Genomic DNA, 25349 nt, shown 5'->3' with positions numbered 1-25349 from the left:
GACTCCAGATGCACTATGATAGGAGTGACACCCTACAATGTTCTACCTGGCTTTAACATTGAATATTCTGTAAAATGGCCGAATGAGGACCGTATCCTTGAACGACTTGGCTATTTTATGGCCATTCAACAGTGTGTCGATAACTTGACCCGTACTTGATTTCATTCATTAACTGGGGGGGAAATGGAAGTTGAGAACAGACAAAAGGGACAACAAAATTCACTCAAATCGTATTTAGAGAAATTCATCATCTTTTTATTTGTATTCTCCAGCCTGCCTCCAATAACATTTAGTGTCTTTACTTGCACATTGAGGAGGGCTGATGAGTACTGCCCCCCCCTTTTTCCTTATCACATCCTCCTCCTTTTTCTTTCTTTTTCTTACAACCGTTTGGCGAAAAGAAAAACACGTCACTGCTGAAAACATGTTCATAGGGAAAGGAAGGCGCAAGTACAAATCACTGTCAAGACAAGGAGAACGACAAAAGGAACAGGAAACAAATTCTTACCAAAAATGCAATTGAAATAATAACAGAAATCATAATAATAACAATAATAATACAAAATAATAAAATAAACCTTACGACATTGTCCAAGAGAGAAAAACTTTACATTTATACACAAGGGCCAGTGGCTGGCACCTGAAACATGGAAACACTTAACACAGACAGACTTCATAAACTGTACGATCCAGTGCAGGCTTACGATTGCCACCCAGTATGAGAAAGAGAAAGGCAGGGAACAGGTAGAGGTGTATATTACAGGGAGGCACCTTGGAAAAAACAGAAAGGAAAAAAAAAGACAAGAAAGCAATGTTGCTTAAACAAGTGATGATTGTCCCTGCAACCGGTTACATATTTTCAACCCAATTAATGATTCCAACCATGAATATAGTTACTATTACATAATTACACACACTATCTGTGCACCAATGGAAAATTAATAGACCAATTATGAACAGTGGGATTAGCTGGAACTCCTTTAGTGGGTATCAGAACTCTCAGACTGCAGAGAGCCTCACTGGGTAGCAGGGGTAATGTAAGAGCTTTTGTCAAATGCTAATCTCAGAGGAAGACCTCATGATATATGCTCATGACTCCCAGCAGTGAACACTGAGCACGCCGCTTTGTGTAATTTCTGTGGGGTTCATCTTAGGATACTGTGTGTGTGTGCACGCACCCACTAGCCTTCAGAATGACTTCAACATTGTCTGGTTTAATATCACATTCCTGTATTTACACAGACCTTGCAGCTCATGTTTGCCATTTCAACTTGAATCCTAAACAAATTCACACAGATATACACTTGGTTACTTTGCTGGATGTGCTATTTACTTTAATCAGTCATGTAGCCTTGGGCTTTTCTCTCTCAGCTGCAGATGTGGGCAAAAAGAAGCTCAAACTAATGGGATATAAAAATAGAAACTCAAATCGTAAAGTGTGCAGACCAGTGTTAGGTTACAGTAAATGCACAGTGGACTGGTGGCTTGCTGGAAAGTCTATAGTCCCGGTTGGGAAGGCACTGGTTGAATTTTATACTTGAGGTCGATTCTGTCTAATTTTGTCTGCTGATTTTGTCCCCCAAAACAATTCAAATTCCAAAAAAACGTTATTGCAGTGATTGGAATATTAACTCTCTTGAGTGTAGCCAGTCAAGCTTAACGACTTCCAGTCTTCAGTCTGAAAAGGTTTCATTGCTGAGATGCAGTACAAACGGCAGACCTGATATAGATATCTGACCAGGGTGCACTGGCCCATCAGGGGTGCTAAGAGGAGGAAAACTAGCAGTACAGTAGTTTTTAAAAGCTGTGGTTAAGAGTGTCATTAAAAAAGAGAAAGTAAGAAAATTAAAAAAATAACATTGGAAGCTTTTTTTTTCTTTCTTACTTAAAGTGGTATCTGCAACAGTTAGACACGATAGGACTGTACAATAATTCCATCACTGGCAAACTGATGACCTTTCAAGTCCACTCCCTCCTTTACGACGTCTCATCTTTTGTTTTGTTTTTACCTTTTTTGTTGTTTTTTTTCTTAAAATATATGTATATATTTTATATCATATGTATATATCACAGTAAAATACAATCCAAGTGCTTGAAAATGAAAGGGTGGGGAGGCCTGGGTGGAAAGTGAAAATGTACAAGAGGCCTGGAAGTGATGGGGTCATAGAAGGATGGAACTCTGGGAAATGGAACTTTGGTCAGGGATGGTTCCCAGAATGCCTTGCTGATGTGTGGAGGCCACCCACCGAGTCTAAGTGAATGGGACCACACAAACCGTAACAAGGGCACTTGAGGTTGCAGCCTCTCTTTCAAATATGAATTAATGGTACTTAATGCGTCGTGGTGACTTATCTCCTTAACTGTCTCATGACAAACCATGAGTTCCATTCCCCTTCCCATGAATACATTTCATCTGATCTGTAAGTGCTTCGGTTGTGTGGTAAACTGTCCAGTGACAGGTCCATACAATGGTATCAGATAAGACACCCCAGAAGACCAGTTCATATAGTGAGTCCTGCTCTCTGCTTTTGGGGTACTGGCAAAGGGGACACCATGTATTTTGGTAGATGGAGAGTATAACAGTTGGCTCTGGTCTGTAGAGTCTTTTTTGTGAATGCCAGTGTAAGAGAGACATTTTGTCCGTTCCTCTCTTTTTCTCCCTCTCAGTCATGCCTCTTGTTTTGGATGTTCTGACCGCCAAACTCTTTCCTCCTGCTCTCCTTCCTCTCCTCCCCTTCTTCTTGGGAGGTGGACAGTTGCCTGCCGAAGCTCACGGGTGATGGGCTGTCTCCCTGCATGTAGCCGCAGGTGCTGCCACCCTGCTGGGTGCTGTGACTGAGGGCCAGGTAGGGGTGCTGGGGCAAGCCTGGGGAGGCGGATGCCGTGGTGGGGGAGGATTCGCCCTGCGACCCGCTCCCGCCATTGCTCAGTGCCCTGTGTTTGAGCCTGAGCTTGTGAGGCAGGGCAGTACCCTTGACCTCCACCTGGTTCTCCTCGCTTTGGTAATGGTACGCCTCTGCTTGCGGGCAGGCTGAGGGGAAAGCCAGCTGCCTGGCCGATAGGCTCTGGTGGTAGCCGCCCATCTCAGAGCTGGAGGAGGAGGGCGACTCGTCGTCAGTGGAGGCTTCTTTGTCCGAGCTGCGTGGGTCCCCGTCACTGGAGGAGGTGTCCTTGCCGGAGGATGAACTCTTCTGGTAGTACCCCTCGGCCTTGAGGTTGCCCTCGTAGGTCAGCACAGGCGGCTCCTCGTCTGTAGAGTTGAGGTAGGAGTGGTGGTGACGGTACGGGTGGAGCTCACCCTCCTCGCTGCTTTGAAGGAGGTCTGGGGCGAAAGACCTCTGGCGGCTGTCCTTCTGCAGGTTGTGGCTCTGGTAATAGTGTCCCTGTGTCTCCTGCTGCTGGTGGCGATGGCCGCCTTCAAAGCCTTGACTTTCACCCCCGTCGTTGCTGCTGTTAGAATAGTCATACGGCGGGGAGTCTAAGGACTTCATCTCCAGTTGCTTGGCCACCTCGGTCACGCCGGCCGAGCTCTCGAGCCGGGCCGGGCCGCCGCTCATCTGGCCGAGATGGACCATGGAAGTGCTGTGCTGGTGATGTGCCGGGGGCTGCTGCTCCGCGTCATGCAGCCTGTGGCTCTCAACGGGGTAGGACGTGCTGCTGGAGCGGTACAGGATAACGCTCCTCTGGGGGGTGGCAGCAGGGGGTGCGGGGCTGGCCACGGCCTCCTGGTGACCCCGGTGATAGTCCAGGACCTGCTCCATGTCCTGGGCGTGGTGCTGCTGGGAGGACGATCCCAGGCCGTGGTGGACGTTGAACAGGTTGGCCTCCATCCCGCCCATGTCCATGGCGGCTTCGTGCTTCACCTCGTAGGCCATGGGCTCGGGGCTGTCCCGGGACGAGGTGTCGGACATGTCGGACAGGGAGCCGCGGGGGGAGTATTTGGGCAGCGGGGTGTGGCGCTCACCCATGGTAGACTGCTCGGCCTCAGAAGAGTCGGAGTTCATCATCACCTGAGAGGAGCTGGAGTAGCCGCTGCTGGAGAAGTAGGGGTTCCTGGAGGAGGAGCCGGCCCCTATCTGCTGGCTCTTCTCCATGTAGGAGGCGGTGCTGATCAGGCCGAAGCGCAGCTTCAGCTGCAGCAGCTCCGTCTTCAGCCGCACGTTCTCGTCGTTCAGCGCCATCACGCGGTTCTCCAGCACCATGTCGTTGAGCCGGCGCTTCTCCCGCGAGCGCTTGGCCGCCTCGTTGTTCTTGCGGCGCTTCTCCCAGTAGGAGGCGTCCTTCTTCTCGTCGGAGATGAACTCCCGCTTGCGCCGGCAGCTCATGTTGGGCTTGGCTTTGGGCTGGCGGGTGGACCTCGGCGGGTTGCTGTGGGGCGAGTCCACACTGTCGCTGTAGTTGGAGAAGGTCTCCGAGTTCTCAAGATTGTTGGGGTTGGATGACAGGACGTGTAAATTCAGGCTTTCCATATTTCCTCTTGGGACACGAGATTAGAATTTTGGCGCTTGCCTGTCATTGAAATCGGATTATTGAAAAGCTAAAGAAAGTGGACAAATTGGAAAGAGCAATTAAAATATCTGGATTTGATTTCTAAGTGGCAGGGTCAGAAAAAAACTCCCGGTGAGGTATTTGTGCTCTTCTGAGAGGGAACCTCATTGATTTTGCTGTAGGGTTACCCTTTACTTCCTCTTGCTCCTAGTGTTGAACACTCACGTGTCTAGATTTGCCAGGAAGATCAAGAAAAGGTGAAACTCCACGTAAATCTTCCACATTTATCTTACGAACAGAGGGCACAGTGTCTTTACCTCAGCACAGGATGCTCACAGTGAATCGTAAAAGTCGTTGCTTTGAAACAGCAAAGTGGGTTGTAGCTGCCTGAAGTGATTCCTTGGGTCTTAAGAGCGTGTAGAATGTTCTTTGTTTGGTAATCTTGCGGAGATGTGACCCACTGCTCCAGGCGTCCCTGTGGATGTAGGTCACTCTGTTGGCCTCTGGATCTTCTGCACCACACTGGTTTCTGGGGGCCCAGGATCTGTGTCACTGCTCACAAGAGAAGGTCTGGAGACAGAAAAAGAAAATGTTTTATTCCTCATTGAATGTAGAGGTACAGACACAAGACCATCGTGAAATTGATAACATGACTTGGTATGCTTAAGGTGAGGGAATTATCAGGAATTAGTTACCTATGAATTGCATTGTTTTGCAACCACAAGTGACATTTAAAAAAAAAAAAATCCTGCTTCCTTTTTTGTTTTAAACAAGTCACGACTGCACAAGCCTTCTCAAGCAGCCACAGAACAAAGTACTACCCATAGTAGCCACTGCCTAACCTTATGCCCCTTGTAATCAATCCATTCTGCCTTTGACCTCCGACCTCTCTGACTTGATGCTGAAGTCTGATGATATGAAGTAACCACACATATCATATTACCAACTACACACAAACTTGTACTGGATGGCCAGAAATGTCATATTATTGGATATAAGAGCTATGAGGTAATGTGCTTGAAGTAAAAGCTCTGGAATTTCAAAAACCTGTCATCTATAAGTACAGGCACTTTTCTCAATGCATTTTTCAATGATCTGAGCACTTTGGTGTACTGTAGGCCAAAAATATTAATAAGTACCTCATGTCTGGCATAAATGATGAGGGAAAGAAGGCAGTGACATTGTTTGGCAGTTGCGATCATAATTACATCATCTAAGCTCGAGGAAGCCCATAAGCTTTTGAAACATTCGAATGCTTTTATTTTGAAAGGACGACACACATGGAACCCCGCCAAAGGTGGTCAGACAGGACCCGAGATTAAGCCTGGGGAAGTTAGCTCCACAGGTGCAGCAAGGGAGGATTTGTGCAGTTGTGGAATATGGGTCAGTGCCTGAGTTTTACATACCACCACCTCCCAAGAACATGAACTCCACCTTAACCTGCTAATAAAAGTTGCCTTTCAGATTATATAATTTTTTATGTATCATTATTTTACTATTTTTAGTGTTCTAGTTGCCAAACCTGTGGTATTGCTACTTGGTCAGTTTATCTGATTGTTCTACAAGGGTTCAAGTTTGTATCTATGTGATCACTCCAGCACTTAAAACCGTACTTCACTCAAGGGTTTTCAGCGCACTTGTCCCTCGTTGTGATTTGCAATTTATTGGAAATCTCTAGATAAGAGCGTCCACCAAATGACTGTAATGTAATGCAATACAGTCGAAACTTGATTGCTTTCAGTTTACGAGACTAGGATGAAAACAATGAGGAGACACGGAGGCCAGTACTGTATATTATGTGAATGCCTTTTTTTCTGTTGAGGGTTTGTTGGCATGGCTAATAAAGGTACAGGGAGAGGTGGACAAACTGAACGAGGGAAAGCGCTTACATACCGGGAGGGGGGAGAATATAGGTCAGTTCAGAAAGGCTGCCGGGGGGGGGGGGGTGCCCTATTGCAGCCTGCTTGTGTAAGACACGACCCAGAGCATGTCACATAACTGCGGCTGTGTACTGTAACCACGGCGAGGGCTGCGGCCAACAGAACTAATGAGGGGAGAAAGAAGGGCACCATCATCCTCTTCCTCCCTCTGGCCTCCTTACACTCACGTCAGGAGAGTGTAAGGCTTGGTGTAGACTTGCTTTCCTATACACACACTAACTGCACTGTTTATGTAATACGGGTATACTGTATATTACATAAACGGCTGTGTGTTTTCCCCAGTCAGTGAAAAAGTGTGCTGAGAGTGCTGAGAGTTTGCAGACAAGTGTGTCCACATGTTTGGTTTGAGTAAATTTACAGAACCTGAACATGCTTCCAGCACATATGGGAACACTCACTGAACAAGACTCCTAAAGCTTGCACTGTTGAGTAGCAATGCATATTATTTACCATGTTTGATTATAAAATACTTCACTAATTGTATTATTATTATTATTATTATTATTATGTATGAATATACTGAATATACTATATACTCACAATTTCTCTAATTCAGATTTATCTTTTTTATTAATTCCTTGAAACTCTATAAAACAACACAATCACATCGATTAGAATGATTGCTGGTTCACCCGCCACCTGCGCTAAATGTACAGCAATTGCAGAGTTTTACGCGTTTTACGCATTTTACGCTTATTTGCTCATAATAATAAGGCTCTGAATGTTTTTGCCTGTGTTGTACAAGACCATAAACATACACTCTGTAGATATACAATAATGAGTTATCAGAATCAGAAATGCAACTTTAGGCAAAGTTATGAAAGATACAAATATATCAATAATTCCCAATATCCAGACTACAAAAAAATACCCTTCACAGATGACTGATCAATGTAATTTCTTCATCCATTTATTTACATACTCAAATAATGCTTCTTCAACTACTTGTGCGATGCGTATTGTTTTAGGTTCTGTCCATGCTAAACCAGCAATCAAAGGGCGACTGTCCATTCACGCGTAGTTTTCCCATTGAGACTGTCCGCTTGCTGCATTAACCACTGAAGCGCTCTGCCCAGCTTTTTCCTGGGTGATATCCCTCTTATCCCCAGCTCCAGAGTCTGTCATCACGTTACATAACCGCAAACCGCTAGTCTCTCTTTCCTCACGCAGTTTAATAGCCTTTTTATCTGCTTCCTGAGTTTCCTGTTCTCCCCCAAATGCTTTTCAGCAACCAGGGGCTGATCATCACACCTCCCGCAGCAGTGCGGTAGTCTTCCGCTTAGCGCACCTCCTTCAGCGCGGTGTAAAATGCCCCCATTGTCTGCGCTTCCGCCTGCCAATTATTACCGTAAATTACAATCATTTAAATAATCAGAGGGCTGTATACGATGAAGGGGGAACGGGTCAGATCTTGAGAAAATGGGAGCTGGAGGGGTGAAAGAGAGAATTTCTCCTAGCCTGTCCCACTGACCTAGAAACCGCGCCTCGCAGTAAACACTGCTTTCTGTCTTGACGCTACGCCGGAAAAATAGGTCAGTGGAACTGCAAGTGAGGCACCGAGGGAGGGAGGGAGGGAGGGAGCGAGGGAGGGAGGGAGAGGGAGAGGGAGAATTAGAGCATACTCTAAAAATAGAGCAGGAGGGAGAGGGAGGAGTGTGCCTGAAGAGATCTGATTGGCTGAAAGGAGGGGAATTTTACCAGCACTGCAGGGTGGAAGAAGAAGAAAAAAAAAACGTCAGCAACCAAAAAAAACAACAAAAAAAACAGATTACATAGAGCAATGAATCATACCTAACATTAATCCCTAATGCCCCTCCTACCTCTGTGCGTCTGCAGTGATAAACATGCAGCAACAAAGCAGGAAACATACATAAAAACACAACCACCACTGCATAAGCACCCGTTTTCCATTATTATTCTCTGCCTTGGGTGGACATACCTGAAATCTATCATCGTAACACTATTTGCATATTTCTCCCAGCCAAGCAAATGGAGAAGGCCATTGTTCCTTACATAAGGCAGAATACTCTGGGCGGATCTTTTTTCTTCTTTTTTTTACTGGTGTGGTGGAAATGTAACAAAGCCCTGGTGCCAGTTTAGGTGCTTTTCTGTACACCCCTGAAATTTTTGGAGCTGAGACTAGGCGCCAGAGTACACTGTTTGATATGGGCTCTCAAAATGGCTGACAGTACAAGGGGAGCCCCTGAGAGCAGGTGTGTGCGAGAGAACCCCTGGGGAACAAGAGAGTTCAACCCTGTCAGTCAGTCAGAAAGTTGTGGACGTGTTTGTGTGTGTATTGGTGTGTGTGTGTGTGTGTGTGTGTGTGTGTGCGAACGTTCCCGTCATGTTTCCCTCAGTGACACGCTCAGCCGCTGCACGTGGAGGAGTCCCTTCCCCAAATTCCTCATCAGGAGTCGTATTCCCGGAACAAGAATCCCTGAAAGTCAGGGAGGAGTTCCAGGCAAACTCCAAGCTCCATAAACAAAGATAAACATGAAAACACATCGCAGCCTCCCATGTGCCTCTCTGGTCACGTGCTGGGCCTGCACTCCCCTCACACCGGTGTGCAGTAACACTACGCCCTTGCCCTTGTCTTTCACAATCTTTAGTGTCAGCCATTGCCCAGAGAGGTGCAGTTATGGACGGACTAGGAGTCGCACTTCCAGAGTTCACCCAGTCAGCAGAATAATTGCACTGTAGTCTAAACAGCTCCCATTGTGTCTGTTACAATGGTCTACTTATTTGTTCCACTGAATCTATGAGATTTATGGAATAGCCCAGATTTTGCTCTTTTGGTTGAAGGCATAAAAATGAAGATGAGCCTTTACACGAGTCACAAAGCAGGCAATTTTAAACGGGGGAACGTCAGTTATTATATGTGTACTCTTACGAGCCATGTCAGTGCATACCCCAGCTGACGCACATACATAAAATGAAAATAATTCACGGCTCTGATAATTGGCAATGTTGATTTTTCTAATTACGGATTATCATTCCATCCCACACCACACTACGCTCACACTGTGTCAGGTTTCCCTGGCACAGCTGAATATTTTTACTCAAGTGTAATTAAGGCAGCAGGGATTTAAAAAAAATGCAACAAGCAAAAGAAGACTCTACACGCGGGACAACTGGCACATCAATTTTACATTCCGCAAAAGCTGAGAATAAGCAGCGGGGTTGTCTGTGAAGACGACAGAAACAAACAAACAAAAAACAAAAAACTGACTGAAGCAAGTGCCGCGTGGGAGTCTTCCAGGAATATTCTGCAGACTGTGTATGTGGGCTGCACGTGGAAGAAAATCATAAACCGATATTGCCTGGGCGGGATGATCAAATAGATGTTCTGAGATGGGCGGGCGGGGGTTATAAATCAGAGCTCTAGGCTGCCATCATGTAAAAAAGGAACGGCCAGCACCCACAATATAGATCATTTTCTATGTTTTTCATATATTTGTATATTTGTATATAATTTGCTACAAACATGTAAATGCTACAAAATATCAGACACAGATACTGCTAGTGTAGACACGCATATACCTGGTACACAGTCGCGGTTTGCAACGTGCTCTGTCATTGAAATTAAATAATAAAAGACATTTCACATTAAAGGTGTTTACCAGACCTCTCTTTTATGTCTTGTGAAAGTCCTGACTCATTGATTGCACATCCAAAGAAAATGCATCCTGTCTGACTATTTCAGGGTTTGAGACCCACAGCTGTCTCTAGTCTGAAATGACTTTCATCTCTTAGAAATTCTGGACTTAATTAAGCTTTGTTGAGAGATACATTTTCCACCTACAAAGCTATTTACTCGCAGCAAATCTGCCAGAAAGAGAGTGGTATATCTCCGCTGCTGCCAGTAGTTTGTGAAATAAGCTGAGTCTTGTGATACAGTACAACCAGAGCAGAAGGAAGGCTTGTGCCCATACAGTTGTACTTTAGTAATTTAACATACTCGTATCCAGACCAATAGACTCTAATGTACAGTTTGTACGACAATTGCTTGCTTTCGGGGGGTTCAGCTCTGGTTTTTGCTCAATTTCCCTTTCTGATTTCTCTGTAAAGCATCTTGAATTTATTTTAATTGAATTACATTAAGTGCATTCAACCATGATGTATGAGCCCACAGAAAAATGCCACAGTACAGTTAGGAGATACTTTTATCAATAACTTGTTTTTATAATAAAAATGAAAAACATGCCATATATGTATTCAGCTGGAATCGCTACTGAAGCAATTAAAAATCTTGTTGAAGAGGAATTACCCAGGACCGCCCAAGGAAATGAAATGGTATATGTGTTAGATTTGGGCTTGAAGCCAGGGGCTCTCTGGAAAAGGGTGCGAACGCAAATAAAAAAGGCCAGTGGCTTTACAGAAGGTAACGAAAAATAATTGTGCTTCCAAGGCACTCCGGATGATATTACTTTACTATAATGGCATATCCAACAAGGAGTAAAAACAGAGGTACAAAGAAAGCAGCCTACTCCTACGCGTTACAGTAAATAGCCTTCATTATTAAAGCTTGGTGTCTCATTCTGGGGTACAGCAATAATGCCTTAGCTGAGAAAACCTGTAGCCTCTGAGATGCATGTTCTAGCTAACCATAGTTGTACAGTTACCAGTACCTGAGAGCCACACTTTTCCAGAATGCCACAGCTCTCCCAAAGAAACATCATGGGTTGACAAATCTGGTGAGAGCCTTGTGAGGCAATTGCTGCCCGACACTTTTCTTTGTACACCAGAAAAGGCAGTCGTATAACTCCTTACACGGACACAAGTAGTGTCATCCGTCAAGCGTCAACGTCACCAATGCAACTCGACAACAAAAAGAAATAGAAAGGAAACAAAATGCTGCTGAAACTCATCACGCAAGTCCGTGTTGTGTAGGATACGTGAGACAGTAAATACGATTACCCATCAAGTGAGAAACCATTTGAATGACATGTTGAACTTGTTGATGCCAAGATTCTAAAGATGATGGACTACAGCCGCACAAAGCTTTATAGTCCATGATTTTCCCATGTCTTTTTGCATAAAAACCATTTTTGCCCTCGCTTTTATGTGTATTCACACTCAATCAAGAGTATGGGTACAGTAAACAGGCCTGGTGGTGTAGAATAAATACATAATGAATAGACAGAATTACACTGCATTCATTGCCTTTTCTTATGTAAGGAAGCCTTTAGGATTTTCTTTTTAGTTGTACTCCCCCTCCTCTATCCTTCTCCCCATGTGACTGGATTTGACCTACATTTCAAAGCTGGCAAACTAAACTGGGTTAAGCGCCGACCAACTGGCAGCTCCACTTAGTGGGAATACCACAGACTTTGGGTTTCCACGCGTTGCATCATCTCCTCTACACAAGCCCTTTAATTATTTTTTTTATTACGCAACCCGCTAAAGGCCACTGGAACTGCAGTTTTGTCTGGAAAAGTACAGACAATGGCGACCAATGCACAACACACCTGTAGAAATTTGTATTACCTTGCTTATAAGCTGAACTTCATAGTTCATGCCAACTATGCCAAAGCAGGAATGTTTTACTAAGATGTAGTCTGAGGTCCATGAACTGAAGGACGTTTTACTGAGATGTCGTCTGGGGTGCACAGTACATGTGGAGGCAGCCTCTTTTTATTCCCATGCTGAATGTAGACCGCGCAGTAAAACGTAGGAACACACGCACAGCCAAATATCAGTGGCTATTACATTGTGTGGTTAACAAATGAACCGTTATTGCTCTACTTGAACTCAGGAAAACTAGAAGTCCGAGGTCGATATAGTTACCCTATATGCGTTTATTAGTTACAAAGTAGGTCTATATCGTTCGACTTCAAAGACAAGATAACGCCACACTATACAGGCCACTGCAGTTGTTACTTCTTTTGAAGTTCACACGTGAGTCAGGTTCACGTGTGGAATCAAGGGTAGGTTACATACTTTCTTAAACATAGCTCACCTCAAAGAATTTTCAAAGAATGCCATTACCCCTGAATCTGTTTCCTACAACTAAATGTTCTTCACTGTGGGCTAATTTCATCCGTTTGTGCTGTTTAATATATAGTGGACAGTATTTGAAACAATGTGCGGTGCATCCGAAAGGATACAATAGAAAGTATTGCGTATTAGTGTATCCTATATCTAATTAGAATTTTAGCTCTTTACGCATTAACACATAGTCTTAAAAAGCAACTGCAATGTAATTCCAAAACAAAATACGAATAGGTTACATGACACCTGTCTAGATTGATACAGCACACGTAAAGGCGTAGTATAAGCCGACGTCACTGTAGGCTATCGCCTTCCAGCTCACTAGCATGCTACAATGTTTCAGTCCAAACAAGCAATTAAAGTCGCAACAAATGTTACATTCAATACGCTTCTTGGAACTTTTCTCCATTTTCTTTGCCAAAAGTCTAAATGAGGTCATAGCTCATTACAAAACAATGACGTGCACAACGCTGTGGGATAAAACACAGGCTATTACAAATGATATGCAGAGCAGTATACTGGAGTAGCCCAAATTGATTAAATGTGTGATAAATGTATCGTAGTTGTTCATTACTCTGTATAGTCTCGCTGATATCAATGAGGTACAACTCTACAAGTAGCCATAGAACCACCGCGCCTTAACCGCTGCAGAGAACTACTACACGTGACAGCGAGACAAGTGTTCCTCGTTTTTACAAAGGAATTCCAGTTGTCCGTGTGGACTAATAGCCTAACTTTGTAAACTACATTATTTTAACTAAGTACTTACTTTACAACAACCAAGAAATGCACAAAACGAAATTGTTACCAAAATACGGAAATAAGGATGTATTATGGACAATACATATTCTGATTTTCACCATTCTAAATGAATAGGTTATTGTCTCTTAATACGCAGGCTTATATAGAATCAAAATTAATGTGTTTTATCCATTTTTCTTAATAGATGAAAACAATATGTTTTTCGTATGACCGACAGCGCAACGGAAGGCTTCATTAGTGTAAAATGTAACATATGAATTGCTCCAGCAAATCTGGCTCACATCGCACCTTCTCACCTTTTGAATTTCCAAAAGGAATTGCATCCCAAGCCCCGAATAGCCTACATCAATACACCACCGAAACATGGGGAAGGGGGGGGGGTTGCCTCGCCTTGACATTGAGAAAAATGCGTGGCACAACATAGCCAATACAATTCACCCCGCAACAGCTTTAGTAATTAGTAGGACATGAAAAAGAAAGATAGCCTAATGCAACACGTAGTATAATAGTAATAGGCTAAATACAATACCGAACACGAATCTTCCATTCTCAGTTTTGGCAATATATTATATTTCTCCAGGATCAATCTAAAACCATTCTGACCCAGTGCGCGTTTTCCCAGATACTTATGCATTTGTAAGTATATGTACAAGTAATTTAAACATAGCCTACCTTTGTATCGTTTAATTACAAATCCGTATCACTCCACGCCACGCTTCTGTTCAGCAGCAGCAGTTAAGTATTGTCGGTTCTTTCTTTTTGTCTCCCAAGTTTGAATTGAAATCGACCAGGAGCCTCTGGCACCAAGGTAGTGTTTCTCAGTCTCAGCGCGTGGGTTCCGTGTCTCCCTTTTTGCTTTGAATCCTCATGTTATGTTGGCGACTTGCTCCAATTCTCTCTCTCTCTCTCTCTCTCTCTCTCTCTCTCTCTCTCTCTCTCTCTCTCTCTCTCTCTCTCTCTCGCTCTCTCTCACACACACACAAAATGTATGTTAGTAGGTCAGTAGTTGCATAACACCGCGCTTTGGCTGCCTTGTCACGTTTTTGTTCTCCCTTTCTCTCTCGTCCTTCATTTCCAATGCTTCTCCCCTTGCAAAGAGATGTGAGGAGAGGGGGAGGGGGCATAGGATTGTGGTATCAGCATAACGCAAGGCCATTCAGATGTAGGACAGAGAGGGAGAGAGAGTACCCGGGGAGGAGACGTTTTTAGAAACATGCCGACAGCTGACGATTTACAAAAGAAAGTACGGTTTTATGTGCTGTTGTGTGGGAAGTGTATCAGTGTCACTCCTAATGAAGTGGGTGGTTAGCCTACGCAGTACAATTCATTAAAGGATGCCAACGGATCCCAGTGCTTTTTTATTTATTTATAATGTTTTAAAAAATATCTGACATGTTGAAATACTGTTAGACTCTCAGCTTGTTGCGTAATATTTACTGGCGTGCCAAGTTCTCCGTCGCAGCCATTACATGGGTCTGCTATTTATTTGCTGAACTGCATTTTAACACATTATTAATTGAATCTGTTGGGTTTTTATTCTTGTAACGGCATGACCTAAGTGTGGCTGTGGCAATGTTTACAATGTTTACAATGTTTGCCACAGCCTTCCTGGTCTCCAACCCCAGTCTACGGCCCACTTACAGTACCGTTGTTTGTGGCATTGACCACTCTTCCCATCACGGCCTCTACGACCGTCTTGTGCATTATGTAAAAACGAGAAGTGAAAATGCAGAACTCCGGCCATGTTTCAGAAGGAAGTTACAGAGCGCTTCTTAGGAACTCAGTTCAGAGGAAACTCTTAAATGCTTGGTCACTGTTTACCAATCTTGCAGCAGTATTACACACATAAAATAGAAGAATAAATGCACAGTATGTAGACTATATTGCTTTCAGATATTTGAGGATACTGGCTATTATATTTGCTGAGATATTTGATGTGTTTGTGATTTGATGTGCAGTATTTACTGTTAACAGTTTGATGATTATTGTGTATTCTTGATAAATCTGTGAGTATGAGAGACAGGTCAGGGTATTACATTTTATTTGTATTTTGTGTTGAGCCAGGAGCCTGATGTTCTTCTGCAAGATTGTTGTGGATTAAAGGATTTGGGAAGGATTTATTGTTTTATGGTTTTTCTGAATTTATTTAGTTTTTTAATTTCCTCCAACTCAAACTGTGATAATGTTCTCTTGATGACGCAAATGACTGTGGCAATGGTCTTGGTCTTGTCTTCAAAATCAATTTGACATGTACTGGAAATAAATGTAGTATGTCTGTGTGTGTAATATAAATGGATGGATCAGAGTGAATTATGAAAACCACTTCAGTTATTCACAATGTGTAATATAGACCTGACGATGTATGATGGATAAATGGAAAGGATCACAGTGTTCTTATGAAAGACTACATAATTAATTATTTTCTGTAATAATATAGTAATACACTATAAAGCAACTTTCAGGCAACTATAAAGCAAAATCAGATTTTTACCATCAAATATCTACATGTAACTGAAATATTATTTTATTTGCCTATCTTTCTTGTTTCTAATCAAATTGTTCTCCAGTATTTATTTCACTATCGTGCCAGTTTAAGAAGTATGTAGGACATATTGCAAATGGATATTGTGTTAGGTGCTGAATAGGCTTGCTTTCTTGCTCGGTTCTTGTACGTTGATAAACGTACACCTTTGCTCTGCGGCAGTTGATCCCATTCTTCAGAGTGTGGACTAACAGACGTGGCCATCTGGAATTACTGACATGTAAGTGACAATATGATTGCATTGTCTGCTAGGAAGAGGTGTTCCTCAAGGTTAGTTACAGCAGTGGATGTGTCTTGTTTTCTCCACTTTGTTTCCTTGTTCTTCCACACTGGCAGACACAAGCAGGTACCCAGTCTCAGATGAACAGCCCAGGGTGGGGGTGGGTGGGAGCGAGGGGTGTTAGTATGGCCATGTGTGACACAAATCGCACTCCACGTTTCCAACACATCCATCTCACCAGCCATATTAGATTTGTTGAGGGGGGTGAGGTGTGTTTGAAACATGTCTTAACCTTAATCTTAGACTTTTAGGGAGTGAGTTAATGCAGTGCAGTTACTCCTCTGGTTTGTTCTGCATTTAGACTGATACAATAGTGTGTGTGTGTGTGTGTGTGTGTGTGTGTGTGTGTGTGTGAAAGCATGCGAGTGTGTTTGGATGATGCCTTTTTCTATTAACTTTTACTTGCTGCTCTCGACAAAGAAAACTAGCATGCTAAACGTATGGAATGCTCAACATGGAAATTCCAGTGTGAGCAGGATCAAATGAGTCACCTGCATTCTTTCCACATTGGGTAATATGCTCTTTGTTTGTGCGAAAATGTCCATGCAATGGCATCCTCACACTGGAGGAACTGTTAAAGAGAGATGAAGGAAAGCTCATGGATGACCATGTTTAGGATCCTCTCGCTCTCTCTCTCTCTCGCTCTCTCTCTGTTCCCTCTTTCCTTTCCTCTTTGTTCCCTGGCTGATGAAGAGAGCAGAGCTAAAATGCTGGCCTTGAACTTGCTCTCCCCCTCCCTCCTTTCTCTTCCAATACTTTCCCCCTCAACCCCATCCCTCCCAGCTGCGTCTGCAAGGGTTCCCATGGCAACAGCCATGCTTCCTGCCTAGCAACAGGCTTTCTCTCCTGCAGAAGAAAGGGGGAGAGTTGGGGTATGTGGGGAGTTGGGGGGTGTGTGTGTGGGGAGCTGGGGTGTGTTGTTTGTGTGTGTGTGGGGAGCTGGAGTGTGTGTGTGTGTGTGTGTGTGTGTGTGTGTGGGGAACTGGAGTGTGTGTGGGGGGAGTTGGGGTGTGTGTGTGGTGGTGGAGTGTGTGTGTGTGTGTGTGTGTGTGTGTGAGCTGGGGTGTGTTTGCGGTGGTGGAGTGTTTGTGTGTGTGTGTGTGTGTGTGTGAGCTGGGGTGTGTTTTGCGGTGGTGGAGTGTGTGTGTGTGTGTGTGTGTGTAGGGCTGGGGTGTGTTTGTGGTGGTGTGTGTGTGGCGGTGGGGTGGGGGTGACAAAGGGCTAACATGTGCTTGCCTTACAATCCCTGCAAGTCCCTGGGAGTGCCAGTGCATCAGCCCACCTGCCCTGATGATATTACCACACCGTGGCAGCGATGCACACTGGCACTCAGAGGATGGAGCGAAGTGTGCGTGATGGCGTGAGGGTGGCGGAGGGATGCCGTCCCTGGCCTCCATTTGCACGGGAATTACTCCCTGTTTTCATCATGTGCCTTAAGTCTCATCCCTCTCTCTCCTTGCTGCATTGATATCTTGAAATGTGTTGTGTGTTTCACCCTGTGGAACCTGGAGAACATAGCTTGATATTGAATTAATCCAACTAATTAAGCAGATAATAAAAAAAGAATGAAGGATCTTGATAACATGTGCTTGCACAGTATGCCAATCTTCCTGCCTAATTGTACCAGGAAGGAAGGGTGTCATACTCTTGTGTGGACTTATATCACCCAATTTTAGCTTTTATAATTTTATTATCAAATACGTAAAAGCCTGATTAAATGAACAGTAGAAGAAGGGGTATATAATCTGAGTGCTTGATTAATGGAATGACTTTCTTCGGAATGTAGCCAATACATATGTAAACTTGCCTATGTAAACTTGTCATCAGCATGACTGTCACTGCAAAGCGATGCAGTCTTTTTTTTTTTTGCAACTACAAATTATTTGTGATCCTTGCTGCCCCCTGGTGGCACATAGTCATAGAAAAATTGAACGTCTCAGACTGGAATTTGAAGAAGGAAACCAAAATGTTAAAGCGGGCCAAATGTAATTTACCAATGGTTCAGGATTTATCAATGGTTATTGGTAAATTACATCAAACCCCTGGAATAACTAAACATTTAACATTTTTTTCTTCATACAATTCAAGTCGTCACCCAAATCAAAGCAAATTTGTTTGGTTTTCGGTTTTTCAACACTTGCAGTTGGCAGTACATCCATTAGCATATTCACATATGCGTTAGTCTTGTTTTAGCCGTAGTTCATAGCGCCCCAGTCCTGGCCCTGTTTTGCCTGTTGTTCACGTAACACTTCTCTTCAGTCCAGGGCCACCCCAGGCACAGGGCGATGACTAACAGGAGGAGCTGTGTCTGCTCACGCTGGGCCTGCCCTTCAGGGGGATGTTCTGTGTCTGTACAGGTCTAAAGCGCTGTTCTGTGTCTGTACAGGTCTAAAGCGCTGTTCTGTGTCTGTACAGGTCTAAAGCGCTGTTCTGTGTCTGTACAGGTCTAAAGCACTGTTCTGTGTCTGTACAGGTCTAAAGCACTGTTCTGTGTCTGTACAGGTCTAAAGCGCTGTTCTGTGTCTGTACACGTCTAAAGCACTGTTCTGTGTCTGTACAGGTCTAAAGCGCTGTTCTGTGTCTGTACAGGTCTAAAGCGCTGTTCTGTGTCTGTACAGGTGTAAAGTGCTGTTCTGTGTCTGTACAGGTGTAAAGTGCTGTTCTGTGTCTGTACAGGTCTAAAGTGCTGTTCTGTGTCTGTACAGGTCTAAAGTGCTGTTCTGTGTCTGTACAGGTGTAAAGTGCTGTTCTGTGTCTGTACAGGTGTAAAGTGCTGTTCTGTGTCTGTACAGGTCTGAAGTGCTGTTCTGTGTCTGTACAGGTCTGAAGTGCTGTTCTCTGTCTGTACAGGTCTGAAGTGCTGTTCTGTGTCTGTACAGGTCTGAAGCACTGTGCGCCCTGATGCCTCTGACTCAGGTACAAACTTTATGAAGATCTACATGCTGAAAAAAACAGACAAATCCTTACAGCCTAAAAGGAAGGAATCTCAGTGGCTTTTGGGATATGTATCCTGTATTAATTCCATTAAACATTCCGAATAAACAATTTGCCTTCAGTGCCATTTAGTGTAGAGACCTTGATGTAATTCACTGATAACATGGTATGACACACTTTTTTGAAATGTTGCCTTTAATTACATTGGGCTATAATCTTTCATAGAACATTACCTCCAGTCAGATATTCTGCCTCAGTATGGTTATTGGGTAGGCAGTTTACTGTTGTGAATATACAGCCTGTATACTCTGTGTTACCCACAGGGGATCTTAGGCCTAATCCTAGTTCAGGATGCAAAGGGATATCATCTGCTTCCAGTCAGCATCATCTCCTTAAAACCACTTGCCCGCCTGTACGCACACACACACACACACACACACATTTTTCCTAAACATTAAAATAACTATTATATTCTGTTCTGATATTCTGTATCTGATTTTTAGCATGGTTCTAATGATCTTATTTGAAATGAAATGTTTCAGTAAAGTACCTAACTATTAATGTGGATAAAACAGATGGTAAAAGCAACCCCATAGTTCTGCAGGCAGACAGGCAAATCAACTGAGAGACGAACTGGGGCAATTCCATACGTTCCACTCAGTTCCAATTCCATACCTTGCCTCGGTAATGGCATGACACAAGTTTAGACTTGGATTCATTTGCTGGACTTGTTTGAGGCTGTTCACTCTAGCAGTCTGTATGGATGCAGACATGTAGCAAAGTCACTCTGTGATGCAACATTTCACCGCAGAAAAAAACTATGCTTACTGAACTATCCAGTTAAAACTGTAAATGCAGTTAGCTTGTAAGTTAGCTGTGTAACAGTTGATTATTATCATATTAGTGTAGGGAAAGTGTAATTCTGAATTACAGCTAATGTGCAGGACAATGGTCAGTGTAACACCAACTGTAATAGAGTACTTATACTCGTAATAGGGTAGCAGACTCATATATAGTTTTAATATTGAGAAGTTTCCTGTGAGCGGTCACTGCTTATCGTTAACATCATACAACAAAAGTAACAGAGGTTTCTTTTGGAAAGTTTTAGGCTTGAAAAGCAGCTGTATTTATGGCATCAATGTTCTGCTGTATGTGCCGGAATGTTCCATATTGGACTGCTCCTCATTGGGCATGTACATTTGTGATGAGATCATGAGTGAGCCTCAATATAAGGAATTGGGTTGTCAGTCAGCTTCTATTTCTCAATTTAAACTGAAGTCTGCCATTTTGAAAGCGAATATAGTCATCTGTGGCTTGCAATGTGGGCATAATGTGAGCTGAACGGATGAGTCACTTTTTTTATTCCAGGCAGAACCGGCTTAAATCAAAACCAAGAAATCCAGCATTTTCCAAAAAAAAACATTTATTTAACAAGTAATTAAAACCTATTGCATATTATTTTGCAAGACAATTGCATAATCAAAATGTTATATTTAAAATGCAATGTCCGTTAAATAAACAAAGGTTTTTTCAGCATTGTGCTGTAACAATGGTTGTGTACATATAGACATGAAAATACAGCAAGTTACTGCAGAATAACGCTGTGTTGAACAAAACCAGCGACACGAATCAAGAAGCGGGTTACATAGTGTTATGTCAGGGTGGTGTATCACAGACAGCAGAACGTCTCCCGCGTGGCAAACTAATCCTGCATGTTCAGTAGTTTGTACAGTATGGCATGGCAGTTAGACTATGAACTCCACACTAGTTGGAAATACCTGAAGGGAAGTGAGATGTGGGTCGGGGTTGTGGATTTTACAGTAATGGCGGTTGCCCTGTATTCGTGAGAAATTGATTGTACAGTAACTCAACACTGTAGTTAGAGAAGTTGGACCGTGTGTTAACCTCATACTCCTGTGCTGCTGTCATTTCCATCTCCTTTGCCTGGGAAATCGTTGTTCGTCATCAGGGTGATCTACTTGGTGCCTGGTGTTGTACAGGTGCAAAGATGTGGTCAAACAGCTTTCCAGTGGAATGTGATGATACTGTGTAACAGTGTTGTGGTGTTTGGACTACCTGTTTCCAAAATGGGTACTGGAGACTGTTCCACTCAAGCAACGACGAAGTGAGGTGTTGTGGCTCGGGTTTGGATACGTTTACAACAGGTTGAAATGGGGTCAAACTTTATCAAACCAGCTCACTACCATATTAGACCCAGGTTATTGCCAGATGAGGTATCTTACACCCATACTAATACCCCTGTTTGTAACTGGTGTAAACTGTGAGTGTATGCAGTATAGTAGTACCTGATTTGTCTGAAGGCATATGTGGACAGGGAAGTGACATCACTGAAATAACTCCCATCATGCTTTGTTATCTCACAGTAAATTCACAGATGAGGAGGAGAAGAATACAGTATAGATCTTGCTGTTAAATTGTTTTTGAAGAATTATGCCCAATTTCAGGCTGACTTGACGATGACACGTGAGTCCGTATTAGTTCATTGACCAAAGATACCATTTTGAGCAGGTTTGAGAGGAATCTGCAGAAAATCTAAATGACATTTTTCATTAAAAATACTGTCCTCTCCTCATAACCAGGCTGAAACTGGTCGTTTAACAGCAAGATCGACATTGTATAATAAATACAATATAGTCTTACAAAGTTATCTGGGTTAAGACAGGTAGCAAATGCAGTGCCACAAACATGTGGGTGTGTACAACAGAAAGCCTGTTCAGAATCTAGACAGCGTGCGGTTAACAGGGAGCCACGTGCGTGTGAGGCGTGGACATCCCCAGCAAAGAGGTGTTTGTGTGTGTTCAGTCCTCACAGTGTCTGACAGAGGGTAGGAGCAGGGCAGAGGAGGACCAGTGCAGCGTTAGCAGAGTAGTACTGGTACTGAGGACGTACACATTTGGACGAGAGCAGCGCTCTGTCTGAGGCAGAGACTAAATAAACACATTGATCCCCCTGTAGCCCAGTGTAGTCCAACAAGTATACATGACCGTTTACCTTAAGCAGAGCAAAGATGCCCCTGATATTAACAAAGTGGAAATTGTCACAGGTAATAGCTGTTGATATCAGAGAGGTTGAGGCTCTTGCGGGTCATGTGGAGGGGTGGCACAGTAACAGTAAACCGCATGTCTTTACTGTGCTCTTACTCTAGCTGACTGCCTCTCAGTTTGTCTGGGAGCAGACCGGCCCAAACGCCCGGCTCCTGCCTCAGTCCCTTGTGTTTAGAGAGGAAGTGTCTCTCTTAGCTCATCTTGGAGAGGAGCTGCTGGGAGAAGAGCTTCTTGAGCTGGGCCACCTCCTCGCTGAGAGAGCTGAGCTGGGACTTGAGCACGCTGTTCTCCATGTGGTAGTGTGAGTCTGTGGGGCCCTGTGGGGGAGGCAGGGTGTAGGCTGCGGGCTGCGGGTAGCACTGGGGCTCCTGGCGTGGGTACTGCTGCTGCGGCTGCCAGGCGCAGGGGCCCTCGTGGGTCCTGCCGGCGTCCCGGGCTGCCCCCGGCTGCAGGGGGCTGCGTCTGCTCTCCCCCGCCTCGCCCGCTTCGCAGATGCCCGGCGTCTTGAACCTCAGCTTGTGGGGCAGGCTCTTCATCCCGTCCGCGGCCTCCAGTCCGGCAGGGCAGGGGTGCGGCTCATAGCCGGGCTCCTCGCCCCCGCGGGGGGACAGCTTGCCGTGCTCGCTCAGCCGGTCGTCGAAGAACACGGGGCTGCCCACGCTGGAGCCCCCGGGCGTGGAGAAGCCCGAGTCCTCCGACGCGCTGCCTGCGTCTCTGGCCCCACCGCGCCCCCCGTACGGGCAGGCCTGGGCCGGGGGAGCCGCGGGGGGGCCGGGGTGGGCCCCGTCGGCGCGGGGGAGGTAGTAGCGCGGCGTGGGGGCCGGCGGGGCGGGCAGGGGCGGGGCGGGGGGGTCGGACGGGTCCTTCACCAGGCCGAAGCGGAACTTGAGCGCCAGCAGCTCGGCCCGCAGCCGCGCGTTCTCCTCCAGCAGCGCCATCACGCGGTTCTCCAGCACCATGTCGTTGACGCGGCGCTTCTCCCGCGAGCGCTTGGCCGCCTCGTTGTTCTTCTTGCGCTTGTCCCAGTAGCCCTCGTCCTTCTTCTCGTCGGGGATGAACTCGCGCTTGCGCCGCAGGGCGTTGGCGGCCGCGCTGCCGCTCTCCTTGCGCTTCAGGCCCGAGGAGCGGCCCAGCAGGGAGCGGGCCAGCATGCTGCTGGACGTCAGGATGGACACCGTCTCGTCCGTGAAGGACAGCGCCCCGTCCGAAGACTCCGATTCCAGCTCTCTCCCGCTGGACGGCACGGGGGAGACTAGCTCCTGCAGCACCGCATCACTTTGGCCGGTCATTTCGTCTGTATTCTCCTCTAAAACCTTCACTGCTCCACTCATTGGTCTTGCTTTGTGTATTATTTGTGGGGGGGTTTTCCAATGAGGTATAGCGCTAGAAAATGACGTTGAGGTCGAAGCTACAGATTGGGGTCCCTGACTTCAGATAAATCTTCCATGCAGCAACAGCTCCACCTGGCGGTACACAGAGAGAAGTGCGTAGAATGAAGTGAAGGGAATTTGTGTAAATGTTATGTAAGATCTGTTACAACACAGTGTTACGTAACCACTTACATCTTTCCTGTGAAACTACATTGTAGCCATGTTGTACATATAAGGACTTAATGCGATAAGTTATATCAAACCGATGACAAAATCTGAACATGCCTTCTGTTTTATTACGGACTAACTCCCTACCACCCAGAAAAGTCGGCTTCATTGTTTTTGCGTTGGTCGTCTTCATTGTGAAAAATCTTTCAATTTGGAACCATTGACTTTGATAATGAAATTACGGAAATAAATTTCATGCAAGAAAAAGTATGGCTATTACTACCATTACGATTCGAGTTATAGCACGTATACGCAATATTCAAATTGTTCAAAAACAATTTTAATAAGTTAATATTTTCAGCCGATTAAATCTGAAGTAGTTAGCCTACTCGACAACGTTGGCTATTGCGTGTATTAAACAATGCGACCTACTTAGCAAATAATCTATTTCTAGCGCCTGTACCTATTTGTATATCCTAAAACAAAACCGTCTGTCTACAACACATACTTAATATACTTTTCCTGCCTGCAACACACAAACTTAATACACTTTTCGCAATAAATGGCAGTTGGCGTGCACATGTTCTGTTGGAAATAAAAAAATTATTCAAATGCAGTCAACGTTCCAGGACAGTACAGTACATTATGGTCCGGAACACATTGTTCGCTTTCATTAGTTCCCCAGAAATAGAGGCTGAACTATCAGGTGCAGAGTGTATTTCAAGCCTCACCCTAAATGTAATTTTCTCCGGTTATGCAACATTACCACGAGTGCGCTGCGTTCGAACATCCTGTACTCGTATTACATTCATTCTACAGGCGTATAGCCAGCATTGTTATTTATACACTGAATAACATTCTGGGCTTCGGGAAAATCTTTGTCATGTCAGCTCTCATAAATGATGAGAAATTATATTCTGAAACAGCCACAAAATGTCAGTGATGGCATGTAGGATTTTCACTTTTTGACAAATATAGGCTACACGACCTCTCGCATAAAATACAAACGCTGCCCTTGTTACCGAACGCTACAACTTTGACAACGCTGTAACAGTAGGCTACAGTTTATAGGGCACTCGGTCACATACTAAATTAAAGTACAGATAAATAACACTCATACAATATTCTACGTCCCTGGTGTAGTTGGATACTTCGCGGTTGTGTATTAGATCCTGTGTGTGATGATATCACGCATCGTCAAAATATAGATGATGGTCTTACCTGCGAAGAAATATTAGCTTCTTTTATTCCTTTCGTATACACTCAATGTAGATCTGTCGTATCTCGAACGACTAAACGATTGTCAATTTTATTCAATTTCAGCTCCAGTCGTAAAAAGAAAACTTGTTAACGTATGCGACAGCCTACAGTGTACGTTGCCAGTCGTTCTCCCACCTCGTCTCGCTTGTTTCTGCTCCGCTGTGGATGCCGCAGCTCGTATTTGTTTCTTCACCAACAAGTTCAGCCGAGGACGCCCCCTTACCTTAGTTGAACCCTCGGGCCTCAACAAGCGACCGCCGATAAGACCGCCCCTAGATCCACCCGTCAAGGGAAAGCGCCCATTACAGCTTCAAGTAGCCTAACTCACAATCACCCTCTCTCCCAAACGATTTCATAATCTTTTCCTGATATTAATATTATCCAAATGACACCCCCAACCAGTATTCGGTTAATCTGTTCCAGAGACTAGTTACACTTTCTCGATGAAATGTAGAGTTGCTGAACTCAAACCAGCAACGCTTGTTTCAAGCTTTCAAAATGTTGCTTTTATTAGTGGCTTTCTATTACTCACCGGGACTCCATTAAACT

The 25349-nt window shown here is 44.5% G+C and overlaps 2 protein-coding genes across 2 annotated transcripts; both read right to left on the bottom strand.

Moving 5' to 3' along the window:
* Window positions 1-233: 233 nt before the first annotated feature.
* nfil3-5 (nuclear factor, interleukin 3 regulated, member 5) lies at window positions 234-14239 on the bottom strand. The gene is made up of 2 exons (XM_061233270.1): window positions 13854-14239; window positions 234-5058 (listed from the first exon to the last, which is right to left on the bottom strand). Exon 2 carries the CDS (start codon window positions 4467-4469, stop codon window positions 2664-2666), a length of 1806 nt encoding a protein of 601 aa, XP_061089254.1. The 5' UTR covers window positions 4470-5058; window positions 13854-14239; the 3' UTR covers window positions 234-2663.
* A 6103-nt stretch (window positions 14240-20342) lies between these two features.
* Window positions 20343-25051, bottom strand: nfil3-3 (nuclear factor, interleukin 3 regulated, member 3). The gene is made up of 2 exons (XM_061233259.1): window positions 24762-25051; window positions 20343-23465 (listed from the first exon to the last, which is right to left on the bottom strand). Exon 2 carries the CDS (start codon window positions 23331-23333, stop codon window positions 22194-22196), a length of 1140 nt encoding a protein of 379 aa, XP_061089243.1. The 5' UTR covers window positions 23334-23465; window positions 24762-25051; the 3' UTR covers window positions 20343-22193.
* Window positions 25052-25349: the final 298 nt, after the last annotated feature.

The sequence above is a fragment of the Conger conger genome, chromosome 2 (assembly GCF_963514075.1).
Source record: "Conger conger chromosome 2, fConCon1.1, whole genome shotgun sequence".
NCBI classification, from domain to species: Eukaryota; Metazoa; Chordata; class Actinopteri; order Anguilliformes; family Congridae; genus Conger; species Conger conger.
The sequence above is the reverse complement of the archived record's forward strand: the minus strand, read 5'-3'. Positions and strand labels throughout refer to the sequence as shown.

Excerpts from the sequence above, each read along its gene's own strand:
- nfil3-5 (XM_061233270.1), bottom strand. The coding sequence starts at position 4,469 with ATGGAAAGCCTGAATTTACACGTCCTGTCATCCAACCCCAACAATCTT.
- nfil3-3 (XM_061233259.1), bottom strand. The coding sequence starts at position 23,333 with ATGAGTGGAGCAGTGAAGGTTTTAGAGGAGAATACAGACGAAATGACC.